Source organism: Camelus dromedarius, chromosome 17 (genome assembly GCF_036321535.1).
Source record: "Camelus dromedarius isolate mCamDro1 chromosome 17, mCamDro1.pat, whole genome shotgun sequence".
NCBI lineage: Eukaryota > Metazoa > Chordata > Mammalia > Artiodactyla > Camelidae > Camelus > Camelus dromedarius.
Genome location: NC_087452.1, coordinates 11,020,321 through 11,041,865, shown reverse-complemented (window position 1 = coordinate 11,041,865; position 21,545 = coordinate 11,020,321). Strand labels below are relative to the sequence as shown.

The window sequence follows — 21,545 nt, the reverse complement described above, 5'->3', positions numbered from 1 at the left end:
AAGATAGGCTGGCCCATGGATGGAAGCCACAGAAATACCACAGTACATTAATTTTTCTAGAAAAAGTTTAGGGAAATTAAAATTAAACATTAAAAATTTTAAAAATTAAAACAGACATATGGTACAGATTTAATTTTTTTAAGACATTGGAAAATTTCTTGGAAGTTCCCCTTTTAAGAATTTAGGGCTGTCCTTCCTACTCCTTTGCCACTTTCTTCACTCTGCTCTTGAAAAAACGAAAACACTGAGTCAAAAACAAGTTCTTCACTTTGCCGCTGCAAAAGCCTCAAGACCATGGAGGCCAATGGTTACAAAAACCAGGCGGCAAAAAAAAAGAATTATATATATATATATATATGTATGTGTATGTATGTATGTGTATACACATACACATACATACATACACATACACACACCCAGTAATTTCAACACACTCAACAATTTCAATTTTAATTCAGAATGAGAGTCTCTAGAACTCTCTGCGTAGGTCTTGTCTTTGTGTCTCTGATTCTCAGTATTCTAAAAATTGTGCTCTGTCAAACGGAGATTAGTGTATAGAGTATTAACGAGTCAAGCGCGAACCAGGGAGCAGGCGAGACTATAACAAGGTAACATTTACTGAGCACTTCATCTTTACTAGGGAATAATATGACCTTTAAGTCTGGCAACCCCCGAGATAGTCTCATTTTACAAAGGAAGACTGTGTCACTTGTTCAAGGTTACACAGGTATGCAGTGCAGATGCGCGTCTAACCACCTCGGGGCAGACAGAGGTGCGGTGAGATGTAATTAAAATAGATGTACAGACTCTGGTCCCTCGGGTCCCCGCAGGAGAAACTCCCGGCTGCCCAAAGGTGCCGGGAAACCGCGCTCCAGCAGGTGAGCGCCCGCAGGGAGGCGGGAAGGGCGGAGCGAGCCGGCCCGGCCCCGCCCACGCCCTGCTGCGACTTCCCATTCCCCGCCGACCGACGCCCGTTGGTGACGTCACGGAGCCCGCCGCCCGGAAGTGTGCCCCTCGGCGACCGCACGGCGGATCGGTGAGAGGGCGCGCCGGGGGTGTGCGGGTGCGCGCGGCTAGGAGGGGAAGCGGCGGTGACGCGGGCGTCTGGCTCGCCAGGACCGTGTCTCGGGGAAGTCGGGTGCTGGGGCGGGAGAGGCCTCTTCCGCACTAGGGGACAGAGCCTAACGGGGAGGTCGCGGGGCCCCGACCCTGCCACGTCTCGGCCGACTGCGGCCTGACTGACTGGGCTTCCCCTGGGCGCTTTCCCATCTTCGAGGCCGGGCCCCTGAGGGTCTCCGTTTTCGGCCCAGCACCTGTCGTGGGGAGCGGCACACGCTATTTCAGGGCCTGGGTCCCCGCTGGGTTTTTCTGAGTTGAAGCGGAGGTGGAAGGAAACGCAGTCTCTCCTCTCCAGTGGTCTGGATAAAGGGAACCCGCCCCCTGGTGGGAAACGCCGCTCTGTGAAATCTGCTTTCCAAGTAAAGGAATTGTTCTTCTCTAGTGGTTTCCCCTGGGGGTGGGAGTTACTTGACATTTGTTGCTGCTTCACGGAGGTCCCCCTTATGTGGCAAACGGGATATGATGATGGAGAACGGAAGGCAGGGTGTGGGTGAATGGGATTCAGGAGACTGCATGATGGGGAGAGGGGCGGGTGGTGAATGAGGAAGAATCGGCTGCAAAGACAGGTTCTGGAAAAATATTTTATTATGCCTAGGAAATAACCCTGGGTCGTAAGTCTCAGGTGCATGTGGGGAAGTTAGTTGATATACACATGTGACTCTGACGTGTTCTCGAGGGGACCAGGTGTTCCTGCGAGTCTTTTGAGTTACATTTTCTGGAACCACTGTTCTTTGTAGCCCTTGACCCCTCACACTTTAACTGGAGCCCGACTGTCAGGAGAGCATCCTAACCGTCAAATGCCATATGCCAGTGTAGCCGTAAGTGCTTCAGGAGGACAGAACCAGATAACTACAGCCATAGATCGAGTTGTAACTCACCCTCACATTGTCAGTTTTTCATTTGAACAGGAGACGAATATCTGTCAGTTGATGAATAAAACTGCAGCATATCCCTCTGTTGTCCTTCACTTTTCAGTTTCATTAGGGGTATGCTGCATGCGTTTCCTGTAGATGTGGGGCTGGTGACTTTCTCCCCAGATGCTGAGGTGCCTGGATCCCTGGCGCAGGCCATTACTGAGCTGCAGTTGGAGTAGACTGTGCCTTCTGAAGCAGAATCTGTTTACCATGAAGTTGCAGTCTCCAGAATTCCAGTCACTTTTCACAGAAGGATTGAAGAGTCTGACAGGTGAGAGATGAGGATGCCTTATCTTGCTTTGGAAGCCTGTAGAGATGGAGAGGCAGAGGGTTACTGTTTTTGAGTCGCCATTCACAGGTTTTTGTTGTTGAGCTAATGAAAAATGACGGCAGTAAATGGCACGACCCGCTTGTGTGTTATCCCAGGTAGTTTACCGCATCACAGATTCGGGCCTCCTAACTTAATGAGTACGAACATTTTCTCTTGTTTCATGGATGATGAAACAGAGGCTTAGGAATGTGAAATACTTCGCCAACATTTTTAGCACTGGAGAGCTGGGTTTATGAACTTGTCCAGTCTGATCTGAGAACCCAGCTTGTAACCACTAAGCTGTATTTCCTCCCCAGTGTAAGTGCCTTGTTGGGGTTCTGAAGACAGAAGGGAATGGGAGTCGCCTCCATTTGTGCACGGGCAAAGCTTACCTGGAAGGAACGCAGGGGTGGCTTTAGCCAAGTGCCGGATGGCAGGAGCTTCATCGTGCTTGCCGCAGCTTGCGCCAGGTGCTGGTCCTCAGTATCAGCTCCTGCCCTTGCAGTGCGTGCAGCTGTGTTTCGCAGCCTGTGGGACTTGAGTCGCGCTTTCAGAACTATATCCAGGTGTGTGTATGTGGAAACGTGCTCAGAACAGTTGGTTTGCAACCCTGGCTTTCTATTAGATTCACCTGGGGGGCTTTTAAAATGTACAGATGCTGGGCTCTCTAGGGAGAGATGGGCATTTATAAATTTTCATAAAAAGTCTACTTCATTAATTCTGATGCCTGGAAGATGGAGGAACCATTGCTTTAAAATGTTTTTCCTTGTCTTATTCGTGAAGCTACTTTTCTGTTCTTGAAATTAGATGATTTTTTAGGTGCATGTCAGAGGTAAATGGTCCAGAGCTTGGAGATTCTTAAAGGATCTTCACGTGGTCTTAAAGTACAAGACCTAAAGCTGTGATTTTTAATTAGAGTGAAAAATGCCAGAAACTCACAGACCAGTAGAGATAAGAGTCACATATGCCATGTAAACTTTTACTGGTAACCATGTTGAAAAGGTAAAGAGAAATGAGTGAAATTAATTTTAATAGCTATTTTTAGTACATCATCTCATTTAATTCAGTATATCTAAGCTACCTTCCTTTTAATGTCAAATTTGTGTAAGTTACTGTGTGAGATTTTTCTCATTCTTGCTGGTCTTTGATATCCTTTGTTTAGCACATAGAGTATCTTAATTCAGACTCGCCACTTTTCAAGTGCTCAGTAACCACGTGTTTGAACAGCCCAGCTCTGCACGTTTAACACTGTCCTGGTTTTTCAGTCCTCATAGCTGGTTTGCCATGTGTAAAATTAGTTTCCTGTAAACAAGACTTCGGGAGGTTAGGATGGTGTATTATGCTCACACTGGGTTTTATAATATGGCAGTTTATTTCATATAATTTAGTGTTCCTTTTGCCTGAGGACAAACCTCTAATACTGGTGGCACATGCAATTATTTATTCATTCTACACATGCGACTGAAGTTCCAAACATGATTTTTGCATAAGTTACATGGTGAGCGGACAAGCTGGGGCTGCTTTGGCCACTTGGCTGTGGTCCCTGCTCGCTGCTGGAGCTGGTGCTCAGTGGTTCACTGTCACCTGCTTAGGTGTGATGTCAGAAAGTCGTTTGAACATTTGGGACCATAGGTATAGCTGCTCACTTTTGAATTTTGGCAGTTCCTGGAAACGCTGAAGAACAGATGGTTTGTTTTCTGGTAATAAGAGTAGTGTCACGTGATGGTCTTCCTGCTAACACTTGCCGCTCCCTGTCCAACCCCACAGCCTCCAACGCTCCAAAGTCAAAATTGTAAAGGGAAGAAGTTAATGAAAATTTCAGAAATAACTGAAAATTAAGATAAAATTTAAAAGCTAGGAGACAGTTAAAAAAGTTTCCTGAGACAACGTCATGGCCTTTTGGATTGCCAATCAGAATAATGAATAATAGCTTACTATCAGGTGGGGTAGTTGAGGCAAATTAACACCATTTGGAACGATGAGCTTCTGCATTGCTTGAGTCTGCAGCTTAAATTTACAATTAAATTTAGTTGCATTAGGTGTTATTTTCACTTGAGTATGTATGTAGTTTACAAAAATTGTTGAAATGTGTCCATGTTTGAAGATGTCAGTAATTGAGGAAGAAAGGGGTCTTATTTAAGCTTGATAATCCCTACTGTCTTAGGTCAGTATAAAGTCATGCCTGTGCTGTAGTTTTCCTGACTGCTCTCCCACACAGGCACAGACACACGCCTTCACGTGCCTTTCTCAATTATATCAAAATGTTGGGATCATAAGGTTTTTTGGATGTAGTTATCCATGTCCATAGGGCTAATCAACATGATGAATAGATTGCCTTGAGTTCTGGGTCTTTTTTTTTTTTTTTACTGTAATGTAATTAATTTATTGGCTGACTTTGAATGACAATTTTATTTTCATGGAGCCAACATGAGAATTTTAAAATAATGGTTAATCTTTGTGTTCAGCCTTGACCTTCATCCTGTTAAAGTAGGTCCCAGTGAAAGTGAAACTTGCCCACTTTTTGCCTTCGAAAATAGTTTCTTATATACTGTTTGAATTTGAAGGACGGAAACCTTTTCTAAGAAGTACACTTTCCAATGAAGCCACTTTGGGTTTTTAAGCTAGGATATCTCAGTTGTCCACTGTGAGCCAAGTTGGTATAGAGATGAGTCAGATAGGTTTTTGACCCTGCGAAGTGGGTAGGCAAAGACATAAACAGGTCACTTTCACATAGTGAATGCCCACAGAGATAGGCTGCCCTGGTAGCTTAGATGGGATTCCCTCTACTCCACCATCAGGAAAGGCTTTCTGAGCTGAGTCACAAGAGATGAACAAGGGTGAGTTAGGCCATGTTTTCCCCACTGTGTGACCTGTTAGTGGATCATAAAGTCAACATAGTGGTCATGACCAGCATTAAAAGACAGAGGAAAAGAGATAAAGAATAGAACAGGTTAGATTGTATGACGTGTGTAGTAAAGGAAAGTATTTCATGGAACTCTTGTTTACCTCTAAGTCTCATGAAAATTTTGGAGTAACAGATGATTTTTGTATATTATTTTAAGGGACCATGGGCCCCATACTAAGGAATCAGTGGGGCTTGATTGGGAATGTAGAGTTAAAGGAATATGAACACTTCCTCTTGGAGAGGGCTTATGGAAGTGGTATCCTTGCGGGAGAGTCTTTAGTTCAGGGAGGAAGGTGGAGGGAACGTTTGTGATCTTCTTAGCAGATCATTTAGGGAGTCTGCAGAGGTTTGTAGCTGGAAGGCTTAGGCAGACTAGGGAGAGGAGGAGGATGACAAGGAGCATGGAGATTGGATAGGGCGGAGGGTGACATTCTGGGTTGTGATCAGGGATGCTGGAACTGTGGTGTGTTTAGCCAAATGCTCAGGTCAGTGCCCTCCTGCCAGAGACCACCAGGAACACAGCTTGCAATGAGGCGAACGCTGACCACGCAGGACCCTGTGGCCTCTCAGTAAAAGGGTTTTAGAAAAGACTTCTTGTAGGATTGGGGCTTGTACCACGTGGTTTGAGGGCAAGTTTAAGAAGTGGGATTTTGCTGTGGGTTACGTGGTGTCAGGAAGCAGGGATTCATCTCTGACTGCGCATCTTAATAATTCCTACCTGAAAGATGGGAACACAGTAGGAGGCTAAAACTGCCTAGTCATCAGGGAATAGTCGCCCATATTAACTGTTACAGTGCTGGTGTCTCATCTGTGTTCAGACACGGTAATAAGTTGTCTTGGTCCGTCATGGTCACAGCTTGACTTTATATGATGTGGATGTTCTCTGGAGTCGGTTACCTTCACAGGAGAACACCAGGCCTGACTGTGAGTGCGAATGCAGGTCGTCAGAGCACAAGGCTTAGCTGCTTGTATGGGGCCGCTTCCTGGACATCAGTCTCACTAGGTTCCCTGCGGTGTCCCTTAGTCGTGGATAGTTGTGGTGGACTCTGCCTTGTCTGCCAAACCAGGAGTTAGCTCTGGGTCTCCTGCTCAAGGGCCTCACAGGAGTTCCAGCCCTTTGGCTTTTCTAGAGCAGGGCTATGAGTTGGTTTTTAAAATGTTTTAGTGGGTTTTTTTTTAATTTATTGAAGTATAGTCAGTTTACAGTGTGTCAATTTCTGGTGTACAGTACAGTGCTTTAGTCATATAGGAACATACGTTTATTTGTTTTCATATTCCTTTTCACATAAGTTATTACAAGATACTGAATTTAGTTCCCTGTGCTGTACAGTATAAACCTGTTGTTTATCTATTTTATATATATTAGTATCTGCAAATCTCAAATTCCCAATTTATCCCTTCCCACTCCCTTACCCCTGGCAACCATAAGTTTATTTTCTATGTCTGTGAATCTGTTTCTGTTTTGTAAATAAGTTTAATTAGGCCTCGTTTGTTAATTTTTGCTTTTATTTCTATTGCCTGGGTAGACTGCCCTAGGAGAACATTGCTAAGATTTATGTCAGAGTGTTTTGCCTATGTTTTCTTCTAGGAGATTTATCGTGACTTGACAAACTCAAAATGGTTTAAAGACTTAAGTGTGTTTTTATGTATGGTATGAAGGAGTGTTCTAACTTCATTGATTTACATGCTGCTGTCCAGTTTTCCCACACCCCTTGCTGAAAAGACTGTCTTTTCTCCATTGTATATTCTTGCCTCCTTTGTCAAAGATTAATTGACCGTTGGTATGTGGGTTTATTTCTGGGCTCTCTGTTCTGTTCCATTGATCCATATGTCTGTTTTTATGCCAATACCACGCTGTTTTATTACTGTAGCTCTGTAATATTGTCTGAAGTCTGGGAGGGTTATTCCTCCAGCTTCATTCTTTTTCTTCAATATTGCTTTGGCAATTCTGGGTCTTTTGTGTTTCCATATAAATCTTAGGATCATTTGTTTCAGTTCTTTAAAAAAAAATGTCCTGGGTAGTTTGATAGAGATCACAGTAAATCTGTAGATTGCCTTGGGCAGTATGGCCGTTTTAATAATATTGATTCTTCCAATCCAGGAGCATGAGATATCTTTCCATTTCTTTAAGTCTTTAATTTTCTTTATCAGTGTTTTGTAGTTCTCCATGTATAAGTCTTTCACCTCCTTGGTCAGATTTATTCCTAAGTATTTTATTGTTTTGGTTGCAATTTTAAAAGGGATTGTTTCTTTACTTTCTTTTCCTATTGATTAATTGTTAGTTTAAAGAAATGCAACTGATTTTTGTACATTAATCTTGTATCCTGCTACCTTGCCGAATTTTTTTATTAGCTCTAGTTGTATTTTTGTGGTGCTTTTAGGGTTTTCTATATATAGTATCATGTTATCTACATATAGTGACAATTTTACCTCTTCTTTTCCAATTTGGATCCCTTTTTTTTCTTTTTCTTGCTTGATCGCTGTGGCTAGGACTTCCAAGACTGTGTTGAATAGAAGTGATGAGAGTGGGCAACCTTGTCTTGTTCCAGATTTTAGTGGGAAGGTTTTCAGTTTTTCACCATTGAGTATTATGCTAGCGGTAGGTTTTTCATAAATAGCTTTTATTATGTTGATGTATGTTCCCTCTATACCCACTTTGGTGAGAGTTTTTATTGTAAATAGGTGTTGAATTTTATCAAATGCTTTTTCTACATCTATTGAGATGATCATGTGGTTTTTGTCCTTTCTTTTGTGGATGTGGTGTATCACATTGATTTGCATGTGTTGAACTATCCTTGTGTCCCTGGGATAAATCGAACTTAATCATGGTGTATGATCTTTTTTATGTACTGTTGGATGCTGTTTGCTAATAATTTGTTGAAGATTTTTGCATCTATGTTCATCAGTGATACTGGCCCTTAATTTTCTTTTTTGGTAATGTCTTCTTTGCCTGGTTTTGGTATCAGGGTGATGGTGGCTTCATAGAATGAGTTTGGGAGTATTCCCTCCTTTTCAGTCTTTTGGAAGAATTTGAGAAGGACCAGTATGAGTTCTTTGTTTGGTAGAATTCCCCAGTGAAGCCATCTAGTCGTGGACTTTTGTTTTCAGGGAGGTTTTCTACTGTAAATTCTATTTCATTTCTAGTGATTACTCTGTTCAAGCGGTCAATTTCTTCTTGATTCAGTCTTAGTGGACTGTATGTTTCCAGAAATTTGTCCATTTCTTCTAGGTTTTCCAGTTTGTTTCCATATAGTTCATAGTTTTCTCTTATGATATTTTGTATTTCTGTGGTATTGATTATAATTTCTCCATTTTCCTTTCTTATTTTGTTTGTGTTCTCTCTCTTTTCTTCTTGGTGAGCCTGGCCAGAGGTTTGTCAATTTTATTTACTGTTTCAAAAAACCAGCTCTTGGTTTGATTGATTTTTTCCTGTTTTTCTTAATCTCTATGTTATTTATTTCCTCCTTGATCTTTTATTATTTCCTTCCTTCTGCTGACTTTTGGTTTTCTTTGCTCTTCTTTTTCTAATTCTTTTAGATGGTAGGTTAGATTGTTTATTTGAGATTGTTCTTATTTTTTGAGGAAGGCCTGTATCGCCATGAGCTTCCCTCTTAGGGCGGCTTTTGCTGCATCCCATAGAGTTTGTGTGTTTGTATTTTCATTGTCATTTGTCTCAGTGTTTTAAAATTTCTTCTTTGATTTCATCATTGACTCACTGGATTTTTAGTAGCATGTTGTTTAATCTCCATGCTGTCATTTTTTTCTCCTTTGGTTTTCTGTGGTTGATTTCTAGTTTCATGGCATTGTGGTCAGAAAAGATGCTTGAAATAATTTCTATCCTGTTAAATTTGTTGAGGCTTCTTTTGTGTCTGAGTATGTAGTCTGTCCTAGAGAATATTCCATGCACACTTGAGAAGAATGTATATTCTGTTTTTTGAGAATGTAATGTCTTAAAAATATCAACCAAGTCCAACTGTTCTATTGTGTCATTTAGTATCTCCATTGCCTTCCTGATTTTCTGTCTGGAAGACCTGTCCAGTGATGTTAGTGGGGTGTTAAAATCTCCTACTATTAATGTATTCCCATCAATTTCTCCCTTTATGTCTGTTAGTATTTGTTTTATATATTTAGGTGTTCCTATATTGGGTTCATACATGTTAACGAGTGTAGTATCGTCATCATGTGTTGCTCCTTTGATCATTATATAGTGTCCTCCTTTATCTCTCTTTATGGCCTTTGTTTTAAAGTCTATTTTGTCTGACATGGGTATTGCTACTCCGACTTTCTTGTCATTTTCATTTGCATGAAATATCTTTTTCCATCCTCTCACTTTCAATCTATGTGGGTTCTTCACTCTAAAGTCGGTCTCTTGTAGGCTTTTGATTTATTATCCAATCTGCTACTCTGTGTTTTGATCAGAGCGTTTAGTCCATTGGCATTTACAGTAATTATTGATAGTTGTGTGTTTATTGCCATTTTGAATTTTGTTTTCCAGTTTTGGTATTTCTTCTTTGGTCCTTTCTTTTCCTTTTTGTTTTTCTTGTGGTTTGATAGTTTTCTTTTGTATTACCTTGGTTTCTTTTTATTTTTTGTGACTCTTGTTTATCTTGCCACTCCCTTCTGGCTAGCAGTGCTTCTGTAGAGAAATCAGCTGGAAGCCTTATGGGGGTTCCCTTATAACTAACTCTTTTTGACTTGCTGCCTTTAGCATCATTTATTTACCTTTAACTTTGGCCATCTTAATTATAATATGTCTTGGTGTAGGTCTGTTTGGGTTCTTGTTTGGGACCCTCTGTGCCTCCTGTACTTGGATATCTGTTTCCTTCTTTAGGTCTAACCTCCCATTTCTAAAGTATACACATAATCCTGGAGAAAGAAAACATAATTATTTACTTTACTTTTTGGTAATAATTCAGAGTTATGTTGATGACATTGAAGCATTGTGGGATTCTATATGGTCTTCTGAATGAACCTCGGAACACTTCTGCAAGTTCCCTGCTTCTCACGGATGTTAGGGGCGCTCTGTTGCAGACAGGTCACTGCACTGCTGTGGCCACGTTCCCCTAATGGCGAGGGGCTCAGTGCGGTAACCTCTGTTGTCTCTTGTTAATAGACGGAAAAACCTGTACTGCTGTGATTCCTAAAAGAAACACACTGAAATAAAAAATGTTCTTTTGCATCTAAGAATTATTTGTCAAAGAAAAGCATGAATTGAGAATAGCAGGAGGAGCAGTGAGGGATTTATTAAGTGGAGTAAAACCTCAGGATGTGGATTTCGCTACCACCGCTACCCCCACTCAGATGAAGGAGCTGTTCCAGGCGGCCGGCGTTCGCATGATCAACAACAAAGGAGAAAAACACGGGACGATCACCGCCAGGGTGAGTCACACGTGCGACAGCAACTGCCTTGCCTTTTTGGGTAATTTTTAAAATTTAGATAAATTTCTGGTTTTTGAAAAGCAAATAGCAAAAAGCCTAATAAAAAAAAGTCAGTCTTCTCTACTCCTCTGTTAAATCCTGGGTCCTCCTTTGTTGCAGCCCCTTCCACCCAGTGTTACTTACCTTTCCCTCCACATTTCTGAAAAAGACCTTTCTGTGCTTCAGTGTTTTGTTTTTTAAGTGACGTACAGTCAGTTACAACGTGTCAGTTGCTGGTGTACAGCACAATGTCCCAGCCATGCATATACAAACCGATATTCGTTTTCATATTCTTTTCCATTAAAGTTTTTTGGTTTTTAATTTGCCAGTCTTCAGATGTGATTTATCGGCGTCCTACAGGGAGGATGGTTTAGGCTTCTCCCCCACCCCCCACCAAGCACATGTGCTGAGCCTTCCCTTGTCTTCTCCACATGTTCACGCCACACTTGTCGGTTCAGTGAGTCCATCCTGTCGTGTGTGCTGATGGCATCCCGTGCGTCCCCGGCTTTGGCTTTTTCCTGCGGTTAGTAGCGTGTCCCTTTTACACAGCTCTCTGCGCGCCGCTCAGTCACCTCAGGCCCTGGGTCACAGGTCTGCCGCCCCACCCCCCACCCTGGCCTTCACTACGTCATGTGTCACTTCCTGTTTTGGAGCCATGTCTCCTGTGCAGTCTCTTCTCCCGTCCCCACGATCTGGGCCGGCTCCCTGCTCTCATCCTAGGAACTTCCTTGGCTGCTGCCTCCTCAGACCTCCCAGGTCCTGATCCCACATGGTATTCTGTCTGTGTTTGTGTCATCATTTTAAGTCTGAAGCCTGGGAGAGCTTTTCATGTGGGAAAATAATTTTACCTTCTCACTGATCTGATGGTTTGGTTGGCTCTGGAACTCAAGGCTGGGAAGAACTCTCAGGCAGAAATGTAAAGGCTGTGTTTTCCTGCCTTCCAGAGAGACCACCGAGAAGTCTGAGCTCATTCAGGTTCCATCTCTGTTTGGGACCTGATTTCTTTCCCCCCTTCGGGAGGCCTCTCTCGTCTTCACCTCTGGTGATTTTAATTTCAAGGTGATGTGCCCTGGCTTGGACGAGTGTTCTTGTTCATTGTGTGGGGCAGTGGTGGGCCCGCTCGTATTCCTCTCATGACTCCATCCCTTGTTCAGTGTCTTCTCCTTTGGAAACGCCTGTGATGTGGGATGTTGGACCACGGGAACAGATCTCCTAGGTTTTCTTTTGTCTACTACTTTATATTCTCTTTTATTTCTCTGAGAGTGCCTTGACTTGGTCATCCAACTTTTCTATTGTAGTCGCAACTTTTGCTGTCTATGAAATTTTCAAGAGATCTTTCTTAGAATATTTCTTTTGAAAGCTTCCTGTTCTTGTTTTGGATGCAGTGTCTTCCCTTATTTCCTGTAGGGTAGCAATTAGTTGTTTGACAGTGTCTTCGTTTCCTCTGAGCTTTTTCTGTCTTTGCTGTTGGCCTTCCTTAAATGTGGGTGTTTTTGGCTCTTTATATTTGAGTGGTTTTCTGGTGTCTGCAAAATGACTTGAGAGCTTTCCTGTCATTTGCTAGGAAGTGTCCCCCTGTTAGTTGTGGGACCACCAGTGTCAGTATCAGTAGGGCTTTGATCAGGGGGAGTCAGAGGAATCCTCCAGTGTTACCCAGGTTAGAATAAGCCTTGTTATTGGCATTTTGAAAACCAAGTAGGGAAAAGGGTGTGAGGTTGTGTTGGTTTTTGTGTTTCTTCCTCTGTGAATCCTTTGCTCAATGGTATATATTCTGTAAAGTGACATTCTGCTCTTTGCAAACTGGAGCTATTAAAAAATATCTCAAACAGTAGCCTGATTTGAAATGAAAGAACCAGAATACACTCTTTTAAGGGCTCTTCCCTTTGCCACGTCATTTGTCAGAGTTCCCATTTCTGTTTGTCAGACTCATCTTTTTAAAATTAAGATGGACTTATAGTTTAAAAAAATCGTTCGGATCTACCTTGGAACGTTGTGAATGTCTCGCTTTGTCACGGTGCAAGAGCACTAGTTGCTGATGAAAAGAACGAAGATATACCTGTCAGGACACGTGTATTTTTTTCAGTCCTTCTGGTGATACTAAAAACTAATTTTGAAAAAACTTACGTTTAATTACAGCTTCATGAAGAGAATTTTGAAATTACCACGTTACGGATAGATGTTACCACCGATGGAAGACATGCCGAGGTCGAGTTCACAACCGACTGGCAGAAGGATGCTGAACGCAGAGATCTCACCATAAATTCTATGTTTTTAGGTAATGTATGCAGATAAGATAATGCTGTAATTCAGTCAGTCCGAATGCCTTCTTGTCAAGTGCAGCCTGCATTTGGGAAATGTTCACCCGGAGAGCTTGCACTGGTTTCTTCTAAGAGACAGTTAGCTTACTGGCTCAGAGGTGACTCTGGAGCCGAGACCCCGGGTCCGTCCGACTCCGCCGCTCTAGCCGGAGTCGGGGCGCTGGTGCTGCCTGCCGCTGTCGGGCTGATGTGGGGAGTAAAGGAGTCATCGTGAACCCGGGAGCAGTGCCTGGCGCGTGTGCACCCGCCCCCGTCCGTGTTAACTTACTACTCGCGTCTGAAGCCCTTGGCGCTCCGGGTGGGACGCGTGCGCACGTTCCCACGCGCCGGCGCTCCTGGCCGGTGACGCTGCCGTGGCTGCTGCCGGCGGCCCCGCGCGCCTGGACTCGGCTTCGGGTTCTTGCGGGGCGCCGCACCGGAGGAGTCACCGACCCTCAGTCAGAGCTGGCGTGTGAGGGGGACCTGTGACCCTGGCCGCTGAGCTGCCGTTCACGAGCGCGGTGAGACTCTAACGGGGGTGGCTGTGCGTCAGGTTAGGGTCTGGCTGCACAACTGAAGCTTTTTTTTTCGGACTTAAAATTTTCGATAAGCTCTTCAGGTTTAAGGCTTTGGATTAGGAAAGGGAGATGAAGCTCCCACTCTGCTTCGTGGCGCAGTAATAGAGGATGAGGCGACAGGATTCGCTTCTTGGGCCGGAGAAGAGGAGCAGGCCGAGCTGGGGGCTCTTGCCAGGAAAGCCAAGTCACGTTCCTGGAGCGCGCGGGGTTCCAGGCACCTCAGCGGTTGCTTGATACACTTTATCTCATTTAATTCTCAGAAAACCTTCATAAAGTGGTATTAAACTCATCTGACAGATGAACAAACTGACTTAGAAGTGTTAAGTGATTGAGCTCCAGTCACAGAGAGCCTTGATCCGAGCCTGTTTCCAGAGCCTAGGTGGTTTATGACCAGAGGAAGCCCAGTTGGTGGCATGTTTTCTCTGCATTATGGGGTCAAACTCCGGGTGTTAATTTCTTCCTACATCATTTTTACTTGGAGTCAAGTGCTCCAGCTAATGCAGGGTACAAAAACTCACATCTAGCTTCTCATAAGCAGACTCAAAGAGAGAAACTAGTATTCGTTTTTAAGATGCTATTTTATAAAAATAAAAGCTGTTCTTATTGGTACTAGTTTGTTTTTTTTTTTAACATTTGCTGAACCCTTACAATATGCCAGGCACTGTTCTAAGCACTTCACAGAAACGTAACCTTCCCAACAACCCTCTGAAACAGGTTCTGGTGTTTAACCCACAATATTTTGCTCCAAGTCCTGCAGCTGGTAAGCTGCAAAATTAGGATTCCAGCTTAGGCAGCCTAGTTCCAGAAGTTATGTCCTTAACCACTACATAATGCTTGGCAACTCAACTGTATTTCTGATTTTGATTCTTCATCTTTTAAAAGATAATACTCTGGCAAAACAAAGTACACGCCGATATAACTCACTAGCCCTGAGCTTTACCCCGTTTTCTTGTCTAGACTTTCTTCCAGCCTTCATGGATAGAGCCTTCGTCTTTCTGGGGGTGATGGTTTCTTTGCTTCTCAAACCCCGATTGTCCCTGTTGTCCTATCCTGTGTTTTTTTCCTCCAAATATTAATGTTTCCTTGAAAAAGAGCTTATTACTTCCACATTCCCCAGGGGATTAGAGTCTCTTGATTAAGAGAAATAACAGTAAGAGGCAGACCACATCTATGTTCTACTTTGTAATCACGTTTTTGTCTGTTCATCTCCCTATATGTTTTAATTTTGTTACTTCCTTTTGAATCTGGAGCCTTATAAATTGGCTCTACGTGCCAAAGTGCCATATAAACAAAAATAGCTTGGCATGTGTTAGGCCTGAGCTTACCAGTATGGCTGGGTTTGGGATAATCAGAGCGCATTCAAGTTCAAGAGAATTAAAATGACAAGTGGTGGTTGCTCATAAGTAGTGGCAGTGCCTCCTTTCTGTGAGGCCGCAGGGAGTGAGGTCTCGCTCAGGATCGCAGCGCTCCCATATGGATGGTTGAATGGTATCTGTGTCTTTGTTCTTTGTCCTTCTTGGTCCTTAGGTTGACCATGTGTCCCAGCTCTCCTGGAACTGAGATTTCTGAGACATGGGATTTTCAGTTTTAAAGGCAAGGAAAGTCCTGGGAGACGGGGATGAATCGGTCACTGTACTGATACCTGAGGTTTTATGTTAAAATCGTTAGTCTTTTTCCTTTTGTTCAGCATATGAGAGAGCATGTTGTGGTAGATAGAAATTTGTTTATATTTTGAATGGATATTCGGTTCACATGGTCCAAGTTTCACAAAGTTTAAAGGGCTGCATGGTGAAGTCTCCTGATCAGATGCATCACACCCCTGCTAACACTAGATTCGAATTTGTGTCTTTGCCAGTGTGATACATGTCTGAAAAATGGTACCTCATAAATTTGCATTTTGTATGACTGAGGTTGAAAATCATGTTTAAAGAGATTTTAAAAAAATACTTCCTGTATATATTTTTAGCTCACTTTTCTCTTCGTATGGTCTTTGTATTAAAGAGGCTTTTATGTATTATCAAAATTAGCCATTAGTCTCCATGATACCGACTTAACTGTGTTTTCCCAGCACGTCACCTGTCCTGTGTTTCCCATTGTGGTGATTTTTTGCTGTGCAGGCATATCTGATCTTTTATGTAGTTGAATTTATTAATAATTTCTTCAAAGGCTCTCATGTTGTGTTTTATTGTTTTGGTAATTATATTTTAAAAGTTTTCCCTATTTCCGGATTATAAAAACTTTTCCTATGGTTTTTTATTATTTTTACTACTTGCTTAATTTTTCCAGAGAATTTTCACTGTTTATTTTTTCCAGTTTGTTTTGGCTGTACTTGTTTATTTTCTGTTATTAACTTGAAAATCAGCTTGTTGGATGTCCTGTTGTCTCCGCCCACTACGTACTGACACGTCTTGTTTAGTTTATTGAGTGTATTATCTTCTGTCTGCTGTTATAAATGCAGCCTTTTATTCCACTGTGTCCCCAGTTCGATAGTGGATACAGATGAATGCTCTTCATGCCTGTATTTCAACTTTGTAACTCTTCACTTTGGTTAATTTTGATGTTTTGATTTTATTGTAATGTTTGAGATAGTTCGTAGCTGATTTTCTTATGTTTTCCAATTTTTTTCCCCTAGTTTCTCTTTTAATTTTTTAAATTGAGGTATAACTGAACTACAACGTCATTGGTTTCAGGTAGACCATGTAATGATTTGCTATTTGGATATACTGGGAAGTGACCAGCACAGTAAGGCTAGTTACCATCTGGCACCATACCTACTTACAGACTTGTTTCCCCCTTGTGATGAGAACTTTTAAGATCTACTGTCTTTATCATTTTTCAGATACATGATGTAGCACTTCTAATTATAGTCACCATGCTGTACATTAATTACCTCTTCATGGCTTATTTACTTCATATAGTAGGAGTTTGTGCCTTTTGACTCTGTTCACCCATTGCATCCATCCCCTGGCCTTGGCCTCTGGCGACCAGCAGTCTGTTTTGTCTGTGAGCTTGCTTTTGTTTTTGTGGGGTTTTGTTAGATTCCACATACAAATGAGATCATATGGTATTTATCTTTCTCTGTCTGGCTTATTTCACTTAGCATAACGCCCTCAAGATCCATCCACGTTGTCACAAATGGCAAGATTTCATTCTTTTTTATGGCTGAATGATGATCAATTGTGTGTATACCTTTGTTTTCCAATTCTTATTTGCTAGTAAGGGATTTTTTTTCCCCTCTTATTTAATTAATAGGTTTTGATGGTACTTTATTCGACTACTTTAATGGTTATGAAGATTTGAAAAATAAAAAAGTTAGATTTGTTGGACAAGCTAAACAGAGGATACAAGAAGATTATCTCCGAATTTTAAGATATTTTAGGTAAGGATTTTTATAAATTACATTAATGATCCACTTCTGAGTATTATCACCAGCGCACAGTTCTGATCGTGTGACGTGTACACAGCGGTGACATGCGAACTGCCTGTCTCCAAGAGACAGGGAGCTATGACTTACTCCGAGGGAGATGATACTTCGTGTTTTCATCCCCCAAAACATATGTACATTTTTTGCTCCTTTATGTGATGGTCTTTTATATAATTCACTTTTTTTAAAGTGTTCATTTGTCTTTTGGATTAAGTATCTTCTGTACCGATCACTCATTACACAGGTGTTGAGTGCTTACCACAAGCCAACCACTGTGCCAGGTTCTTTGAGCGCAGAGTAATGACTGAAAGTTTGCCTCCATATGGCTTAAGTTTCAGGTGGTCATAGGAAATCTGTTAGATGAACTTGGTAGGTATGAAATGCATTTGGATGGTTTTCTGGAGCAATGATTTTTAAATTCAGAACTCTAACCTTTTTGGAACCAGTTGTAACCAGTTTGTGTCTAATAATACTAACTTTTCACCAGTTGGGATCACTCTCACAATGTTCTGTGATAGATTCTACATATTTTGTCAATAAACGCTATTCCTTCAGACTTGAGTATTTTTAAGTCTCTCTTTACAAATAACAACACAGACAGAGGCTCAGACATAGTCATGTAGCCATTTAATTTGTCACTAATGAACTGCATTTTAAAGATACGAGTGTTGAAAATGGGTGTACTTTAATGCTTGCAAGAAATACACTCCCGTGTCTGCAGCAAGATTTGTTTTTATTAAAAAGTATTGATGTGTACAGACAGGCAACTTTTGCGGGATTAAGACTACTCCGTGATGGCATTTCAGCCTTGTTTTTTAGTCTTTACAAGAATGCTGTTTTATCCGTCCACTCTCAGTACCAATTCAGAGACTGCATTTGATGGCCATTCTGAGCGTCTCAGTTGGTGATGTGGAAGTGAAGCGAGGAGGGGGTTCTGGTTATTGCTAACTTCAAGAAGGTTACTTATACTTCATTAGATCTCAGGTCTTGTTATCTGAGAGAAAAGAAAAGGTGAACTGACCAGATCATTGTTAAGGTCCCCCCCTAGACCTCACGGCGTCTCTCTTTCTGATGAAATACAAGTGTGCGACAGAACCAGTAAAATGAAAAGCAGGTTTTTCTGACGAAATGCCAGCACGGAGGTGGTGCACTGTGAGAATCTTGTTTTGTAGGTTTTATGGGAAAATTGTAGACAAACCTGGTGACCATGATTCTGAGACTTTGGAAGCAATTGCAGAAAATGCGAAAGGCTTGTCTGGAATATCAGGAGAGAGGATTTGGGTGGAACTGAAAAAAATCCTCACTGGTAACCATGTGAATCATTTGATGCACCTCATCTATGATCTTGACGTGGCGCCTTACATAGGTGAGACCAACTTAGTGTATTTTTGGCAGTGACACATCTGATTGAAAACTTGGTAAGGAAAGAAATGTTTAGTTAAACAACTCTAAAAGGAAAAATGGAATATTTTAAAATATGGTACACTCTGAGGTCAGTGGTAGGACAGTGCTTTCCCAGGTAGGAGAAGGCCCAGAGATAGCACATCGTGGTGGTACCAAGTGGCCTCTGGAGCCAGCCCCTCCCGGGTTGGAAGGAGGCTTTGGTTCTTACCAGCTTTGTGACTTGGGTTATGTCCTTACCTGTCAGTTTCTGAATCTAAAAAAGGGGTATGAAAATAATTGCATCTGTCCAGTGGAAGGGCTGAGAGGGTCAGTGAGTTAGTACATGTAAAAGCACTTAGAAGATTGACTCACGCATGGAAATAGTTCAGTACATGTTATAATGGGTATTCAGAAGGGACACTGGGACTGGGGGGGGGGTGCAGGGGAGGACAGCGGTGGGGTACCAGTGGTTCACCTGGCAGATGCCACATCAGACTTGACCAGGAAGGAGTCCTAGGGACAGGGCATTGCTGTTTATGAAAACAATGTTTGGCCTAGGACCGGAGTGTTTTTTATTAAATTTCTCCACTCTGAAAATGGGTAAAAATGCTTTTGTCCCTACAGGCTTACCTGCTAATGCAAGTTTAGAAGAATTTAACAGAGTGAGTAAGAATGTTGAAGGTTTTTCACCAAAGCCAATGACTCTCTTGACCTCATTATTCAAAGTACAGGATGATGTCACAAAATTGGATCTGAGGTTGAAGATTTCAAAAGAAGAGAAGAATCTTGGTTTATTTATAGTTAAAAACAGGAAAGATTTAATTAAAGCAACAGATAGTTCGGAGCCACTGAAACCCTATCAAGACTTCATTATAGATGTAAGTACATTCTAGGCTTGGTCAGAATATAAGTCATCTTCAGTAACTGTAGAACGAATATATTAGTACTGAGACCCACAGTGTAATGTGTGGGTGTCACTTGCTTTAAATGAAAAAATTTCACAGTGAGCATTTATTTAAATTTCAGGGTAAGACCATTAGCAAGTGTGGTAATGTTTGATGAAACTGTGTTTGACTTTGGCCTTTAGTCTAGAGAGTCTGATGCAACTGCTCGCGTCTGTGAACTGCTCAAGTACCAGGGAGAGCACTGTCTTCTGAAGGAGATGCAGCAGTGGTCCATCCCTCCCTTTCCTGTAAGTGGCCATGACATCAGAAAAGTGGGCATTTCTTCTGGCAAAGAAATTGGGGTCCTCTTACAACAGTTGCGAGAACAGTGGAAGAAAAGTGGTTACCAAATGGAAAAAGATGAACTTCTAAGTTACATAAAGAAGACCTAAAAACTGGTGAGAGCTGGCTACTAAAAAGCAAGACAATGTTTGGTAAGACTAGGTTTTCTTCCCCCCGCTTCCTTTTAAAGACTTGAATATATAGCAGAATAGAAGCCAGTTTAGCATATTTTGTAAAATATAATTATATTTCAGGCACTAAACTGAAGTCTACCTCCTCTTAATCTGACTTATATCACTGAACCTTGTATTTCTTTTGCAATAGTTCCTACTGAGAAGAGTAGAGTTGGATTCGCCTATCTTAATCTGTCAAGGCCTTTTTAAAAAAGTGGTTTTTGTCTGTTTTTGCATAGGGCAGAACTAAGAGTGATCCTAAAAAGCGGTAACTGTCTTGAAGAAAAAAATGTTTTATTATTTGCAATGGAAGTAACCGAGTTAATTTTATACAATAATTGTCTAAGTGTCAGGTTTTATGTAAACTGAAGAATAAACTTGTGCTTGAAAGTAGTTGACAAATTTGCATCAAATACCCGATGTAAACTGTGAGGACCAGCTGTGCCCCAGGTGGCTGTCACTCCTGCATCCAGCACCGGCTCTGGCAAGCTGTGTTCCAGTTTGCAGTCAGTACTTTCCTGTCAGAGCGATTTCCTTACCTGCCCGCTAAGCCTGGGAATGGTGAGCTTGCGGGTTACTCTTGAGCCTGTTACTTCACTAAACATTTCCTTCGGAATGGAGGATAAACGTGGTGTCAGACAGTACGTGTCAGGTGCCATGGATACATGGTGCTCCTGTCCCTTCAAAGTAAAGTAAAAAGTTGCTTCCAGTGGGTGAAGCGGTGCACGGCACAGGGCGCCATTTCAGGTGCTGTATGCTGACATCTGTTAACTGATCTTCCTCTCTGTGTTGCCAGTCATAGCATCTGTATGCTCTGCGGGCAAAGAGCAGTTCTACACCTTGATAAACCAGTTTTGGAAAGCATATTTCTGGTAAAGCCCAGCTAAGAGGAAGTGTGGCAGACTCTCAGTATAACGGGCTGTGGTGCAAGAGAGGGAGCCTCCGAAGCGCCCGCACACAGGTCAGTGACGAGCTGTGGCAGAGAGTAACGCACTGACGTGGGTGCGTGCTGCCGGGACACGCTGGGGCCCAGCGCGGCAGAACGCCTGCTGGTCCGCAGGCGAAGTGTACAGGTTTTGCTATTTCAGAGGCCCGGTGTTGGCATGTATAAACCATTTTAACATAGTATTTATATGCATCTTTTTAATATACCAGCAGTTTTGTTTGCAAGTGTCGGTAAACAATGTAGAACATCCAGAGAGTCCACCTTTCGGGCGGAAGAGCAGGGCTCCCTCACCGTGGCGCCCCTCGGGATGTGTGCGTTCAGTGTAAGACCACGGGAGTAAATGGTCAAGTCATAAAACCGAGGGTCCCAGCAGTAGTAGAGGGTGGGGGGGGGGGGAGCGGCACTTCCGGGCACACAGAATCCGGCAGCTGCTAAGGAGCCCGCAGCGCTCTTGAGCTGCTTTTCGTTTCTCTTCCCACAAACATGTAAAATGATAGGCAACTGCGGTTTTCACTCTAGGCAGTCAAACCATAGCAAGTTTGAAAAAAACCAAAATATTGGTAAATTAACACATTAACAGTTTGTTTTTGGCTGCAGACATGTTACCTGATTAGCTGAACTTTTCCCAATGAATTAATGTAAAGCAGTGAAGGTGTACACACACAGGAAAGGATCCAATAAACCCTTCAGTGTGTAAGCCAAGAGGTAGGTGGCAAATCTGTCTAGAACTTGACCTTCAAAATTATTTCTTACACCCAAGTTACCTGCTTATGAGTAGCTATGTTATAATACTTAAACAAAGAACATGTTTAATTTAGTTTTGCTCTTAAAGTTTACTTACAGATTTTCTTA

General features: G+C 42.3%; 1 protein-coding gene across 4 annotated transcripts; it reads left to right on the top strand.

Annotated features, from left to right (window-relative positions):
* Nucleotides 1-981: 981 nt before the first annotated feature.
* TRNT1 (tRNA nucleotidyl transferase 1) lies at nucleotides 982-20,917 on the top strand. 4 transcript variants are annotated; one of them, XM_031470764.2, is made up of 8 exons: nucleotides 982-1,036; nucleotides 2,095-2,304; nucleotides 10,434-10,627; nucleotides 12,803-12,941; nucleotides 16,794-16,920; nucleotides 18,138-18,331; nucleotides 18,973-19,226; nucleotides 19,436-20,917. In XM_031470764.2, the coding sequence occupies exons 2-8, from the start codon at nucleotides 2,157-2,159 to the stop codon at nucleotides 19,682-19,684; spliced, it is 1,305 nt and encodes a 434-aa protein (XP_031326624.1). In that variant the 5' UTR covers nucleotides 982-1,036; nucleotides 2,095-2,156; the 3' UTR covers nucleotides 19,685-20,917. The 4 variants fall into 4 exon arrangements, with proteins under 4 accessions (XP_031326624.1, XP_031326625.1, XP_010983301.1 ...); XM_031470765.2 differs by having other exon boundaries at nucleotides 989-1,036; nucleotides 2,157-2,304; XM_010984999.3 differs by lacking the exon at nucleotides 982-1,036 and adding an exon at nucleotides 1,074-1,478 and having other exon boundaries at nucleotides 2,157-2,304.
* Nucleotides 20,918-21,545: the final 628 nt, after the last annotated feature.